The sequence below is a fragment of the Aptenodytes forsteri genome, unplaced genomic scaffold, assembly GCF_000699145.1.
Source record: "Aptenodytes forsteri isolate BGI_AS27 unplaced genomic scaffold, ASM69914v1 Scaffold57, whole genome shotgun sequence".
Lineage (NCBI taxonomy): Eukaryota > Metazoa > Chordata > Aves > Sphenisciformes > Spheniscidae > Aptenodytes > Aptenodytes forsteri.
The window spans coordinates 2,735,043-2,740,001 of NW_008796220.1; the positions used below are offsets into that span (position 1 = coordinate 2,735,043).

General features: G+C 38.3%; 1 protein-coding gene across 1 annotated transcript in view; it reads left to right on the top strand.

Annotated features, from left to right (window-relative positions):
• LOC103906939 (cytochrome P450 2K1) overlaps positions 1-4,959 on the top strand; it is a 10,195-nt gene that overhangs the window by 1,768 nt on the left and 3,468 nt on the right. The window contains exons 2-6 of the mRNA XM_009289002.1: positions 780-942; positions 2,073-2,222; positions 2,515-2,675; positions 3,797-3,970; positions 4,587-4,728. Coding sequence (XP_009287277.1) covers positions 780-942; positions 2,073-2,222; positions 2,515-2,675; positions 3,797-3,970; positions 4,587-4,728 — 790 coding nt within the window. The remainder of the gene's footprint in view (positions 1-779; positions 943-2,072; positions 2,223-2,514; positions 2,676-3,796; positions 3,971-4,586; positions 4,729-4,959) is intronic.

The following is a 4,959-nucleotide window of genomic DNA, read 5'->3' on the forward strand; positions in this document are numbered from 1 at the left end:
TCACCAGTTTAGGTACTGAGCATGACGTCCCATGGTATGGAATGTCCCTTTGGCCAGTTTGGGGCAGCTGTCCTGGCTGTGCCCCCTCCCAGCTTCTTGTGCACCTCCAGCCTGCTCAGTCGGTAGAGCATGGGGAGCTGAAAAGTCCTTGGCTAGTGTAAGCACTGCTCAGCAACAACTAAAACATCGGTGTGTTATCAACATTGTTCTCACCCTAAATCCAAAGCACAGCACTGTACCAGCTACTAGGAAGAAAATTAACTCTATCCCAGCCAAAACCAGGACAGACAGATTCATGGTAGATGTAGTCATATATAAAAAGTGAGAATTTACCTAATGCTAGATCCTGGACCAGAAACACACTGGGTTTTTTATACAATAATAGTAGCAAAGGTTTGAACAGGTTTAGTCTGTAAACAAAACACAATAACACAGAGATCAGTGTGAAAACATGAGTAAAAAATTGAATTTACAGGGATTCCTGAGGGAAGACAGAGCTGTCAGCACAACCCTTGACGGACTTGGGGTTTCAGCTGTTAACACTTCTGCTCGGTTTAGCACAATGGGACTCCACTCCTGACTGCGCTGTCTAGCCATTAACCATCATAATGTCTGGCACATTCACATTATTTAAATCAATTCACTTTCTCTGTACTTAGGAAAACATTTGTCATTTTAGTAACTTAGAGGCAGGACATGAAAATAAGCAGGACTGAAAGGGTGGTGAATTTCTTTGTAAGCTGTAAAAGCTGTAAATCACTGTTACCTTCTTCTGACAGCTGTCAAAAGTGTATGGTCCAGTCTTCAGTGTTCAGATGGGCCAAAGGAAAATAGTAGTGATTTCTGGATATGAGACAGTGAAAGAAGCTCTCGTAAACCAGGCAGATGCATTTGCAGAGAGACCTAAAATCCCAATCTTTGAAGATTTGACCAGAGGAAATGGTAAGTTGGTTTTATTTTTCCTTATCAGCTTGACTTATTCAAAAAGTTTTTTCCTAGAGACGAAGCAGAAGCTGGCACGTCACTTTGGATCAGAGACCATATAAGGCATTGGAAACAGGAGAAATTTCATTTACTTCAGTGCATTTATTCAAATTTGAAACTACTGACAGTGACAACAAAACCACCATAACTCTAACAATAGCCACAGCAACAGATAATGGATAGTGTCACACTTTCAGGACCTAGAAGGGGGCATGCATGCCGGGGAAGGCATTTCTAGCTCTCATGATACGGTTCCGGACTTCTGTTGGTTTGGGCTTAGCATAGAAACTCCTTTTCCTGAAATGAGTATTATACTGCTGCTTCTCATTTCAAGTGGTGAATAGTGCTTTTAAAATCCAAATGTGACAATAGAATGGAACACATACAGAATTGGGGATTTATTTTAATAAGGGAAACACTGTATACTGACCTGGGTTTCCAAATGAGAATTTCATACCCAAACTTCAGTCTAATTTTTCATGAGAGTTTCATATTTACATCTCCAAAGACCCTTGGACAAATTCAGGAATAATTCTGTGAACATTTGAACAGTTGCATCATTTGATCACATTATTGCATGTAAGCTTTCTTAACACCTTATTTTTTTCCTTGGAAAAAATATAACTAAAGTTATTAGTTACATGGTGTAACAATTTCGGTGAAAAAACTGATTGAGGAGGTTTTAAGATGCTACCTAAATTTTGAAGACATTTGTGCCTAGTCAGGTTTCTCCTGCAATCATCAGAGACATGAGATCTCAGTTCAATTCCACTTCCAAAGTATGGTGATCAGCGGTTTGAACTTGAATTTCCAATGTCCTCTTTCTTGCAGTGACAACTGTCTCTCAGAGATATATGTTCTTCTTAAGACTTGGTTAAATACCTCTTAAATAGTTTATCCTCCCTTTTTTTGTGCAATAAATCTATTGTTGAGGCCTGAAAATACTTAAGGGAAAGTTGTTTTTTTCCTCAGCCAGATATAATTTAGCTTGTTTTAAAAGTGACTGCTACTAAATAGCTACATTATTTGTCTACAAATTAGTTATTTAAAATCTTCTGCCACCTTGAAATGTTCTCTTCTTCTGTCAGGGATTGTTTTTGCTCATGGTGAAAACTGGAAGCTGATGCGAAGATTTACACTGACAACCTTACGAGACTTTGGAATGGGGAAAAGGGCCATTGAGGACCGCATTGTGGAGGAGTACGCGCATCTGGTAGACACCATTGCGTCACAAGAAGGTGGGTAGATGATGCATTCTTCAAACCTCTAAGGTTTTGTTCAAGTACCCAGAGGCTTGCCAGTAAGCTTCTCAAGTTCAGACCTTTTTAAGAAATGTACTTCAGGCTGAATCAAGTTGATGAATTTGGCTCCTCTGGCATTTTTGTGACTTGGCATGGTATTCTAACGTTGAATAATAATCAGTAACAGCAATCAATCATAACAAATAAATAGCAATAATTAGTATTAAATTTACATTTACAAATTCCAGCTCTTGCCACAGTGTAATATATTCTTTTGTTCATTGTATAGGAAAGCCCTTTGATGCTAGTAAAATAATTAATGCAGCAGTTGCTAACATAATTGTATCAATATTACTTGGAAAACGATTTGACTACGAAGACTCCAGATTTGCGAGACTTCTACGTTTGACCAATGAAAACATGAGGCTTGCTGGGAAACCTTTGGTTACGGTAATGATAAATATTTTTATGTTGCTGTTCCACTGGATGCCATAGAAACATAGTAATACTGGTAGCCAATTGTTCCTATTAAACAGAAAAAGCTGAGACTCTGAGAGCTAGTAAAATAATTAATGCAGCAGTTGCTAACATAATTGTATCAATATTACTTGGAAAACGATTTGACTACGAAGACTCCAGATTTGCGAGACTTCTACGTTTGACCAATGAAAACATGAGGCTTGCTGGGAAACCTTTGGTTACGGTAATGATAAATATTTTTATGTTGCTGTTCCACTGTGGATGCCATAAACATAGTAATACTGGCAGTCAATTGTTCCTATTAAACAGAAAAAGCTGAGACTCTGAGAGATAATAGATTTACAAGCACTTTCTGGGGCAAAACGGAGCTTGAGAGACAGTCTGGGAATCTTGAAGCCAACAATCAAACCCCCAGTCGCTCAAAAACATACTTAAGCTATAGTTTGAAGAGTGCTAAACCTGGACTGAAAAAATCAGACCACGTAGTGCATGAACAGCAAGCTCAGCATTCCCCAAAAATATAGTTCACGCATATAAAGTAACCAGGCAGAACAGTACACTCTCAGAACATGGGGCAGGGAGAAGCTATAGAGTATGTGGTCTACCAGTAAAAGGAGCTCTGACACAAAACATTTTCCCATGCTTCCAGTCACTGAAATGTCTCAATGAGCAATAAATACTCTCTGAAACTCACATGCAATGCTGCCACGCACCAGGTTCACTTCTGTTCCTTTAGGCTTTGAAACAGAAAAAAAAACTTCGCAGAAGAGCTGGCTAAAACAATAAAAAAAGTTGCTGGCCAGCACTTCCATCTCCCTGGTGGCAAGTTACAGGTGTTTGTGTCTGACAACTACACTACTCCTGCAAAATAGTAATTTGGGGTGGAGAGTTTTCCAAGTATTCAGTGGTCCTTGATGGATTTTTCTACCATGAATTCGTCCAGTCACTTTTTCATGTTCTAAAGAACAAAGCATTAATGTTAAATCTTTGTCTTTGTATCTGTAAAATGGGCACAATATTATTAATTTGTTTCTGTAGTGTTTTCAGACCTCTGGCTGGTAAATTCTCTCTAACATCTTTCACTCTTGTAGATGTACAACATCTTCCCACACCTTGGATTCCTCCTAAAGGCTAACAAGACTCTTCTCCAAAACAGAGATGAATTCCATGCTTATGTACAAGTTACTTTTATAGAACATCTCAAAACCCTGGACAAAAATGATCAAAGAAGTTTTATTGATGCTTTCCTGGTTAAACAGCAGGAGGTAACTGAATCTTTTCTCATTTATTCCAACTTTTATGTTTATATGAAGACATTTACAATTTCCTTTCAGTCCTTATAATTATAGCTGTATTTCTTTAGGGAATCTATCTTTGACAAAACACGTATAACAAACCGGTAGAGTCAAACAGTTAGTACACCCTGTTGCAGTTCCAACCCCTTTTAATCAGCAAACATTTATCCTTATTTATGCTTTTCTTCAGACTGTATCAATATATTTACAGAGGCTGCATCTTTTCATCTGCTCTCTCTGTTGTCCTAGCCCTTCTGGCTCTTTCAAAAACATAATGCATTACAGAACAAAAGTGCTACCCGGGCATTACTGGGATCCTTATTTGGGGTCTCTGATATATCAGGGTTACATTCTTCATAGAGAAACCAGCTCTCTCTGCAGCTTGCCCCAGTAAATGCAGAGACCATGCAAAACATAAAACCTATGTCAACACTCTTGTCCAGGTACAAGCCCAAAGCTTTTCTTTGTCTTTCACACTTCTTTAAAATATAGGATTTATTTCTTAGTAAATGTTTAACTATGTAAATTGCATTTTCACATGGAAAACTTTATGTTTTCATCCTTTTATCTCAACCACTTCTTTCAGGAGAAATCATCTACCAATGGGTATTTCCATAATGACAACTTGCTAAGCTTGGTGAGCAATTTGTTTACTGCTGGTGTTGAGACAATTTCCACCACACTAAACTGGAGCATTCTGCTGATGCTAAAGTACCCTGAAATTCAGAGTAAGTGCTTTTATGACAGATGCTGTTACACTCAGTACATTAAGAACTGAACAGGAACCTGGACAGTCAACATATCTGTTAGTACACTAAGTTACAAAAAGCCAAGATTTCCAGCTAATTATTGTCTAGAATCATAGAATCATAGAATCATTTAGGTTGGAAAAGACCTCTAAGATCATCGAGTCCAACCGTCAACCCAACACCACCATGCCCACTAAACATGTCCCTAAG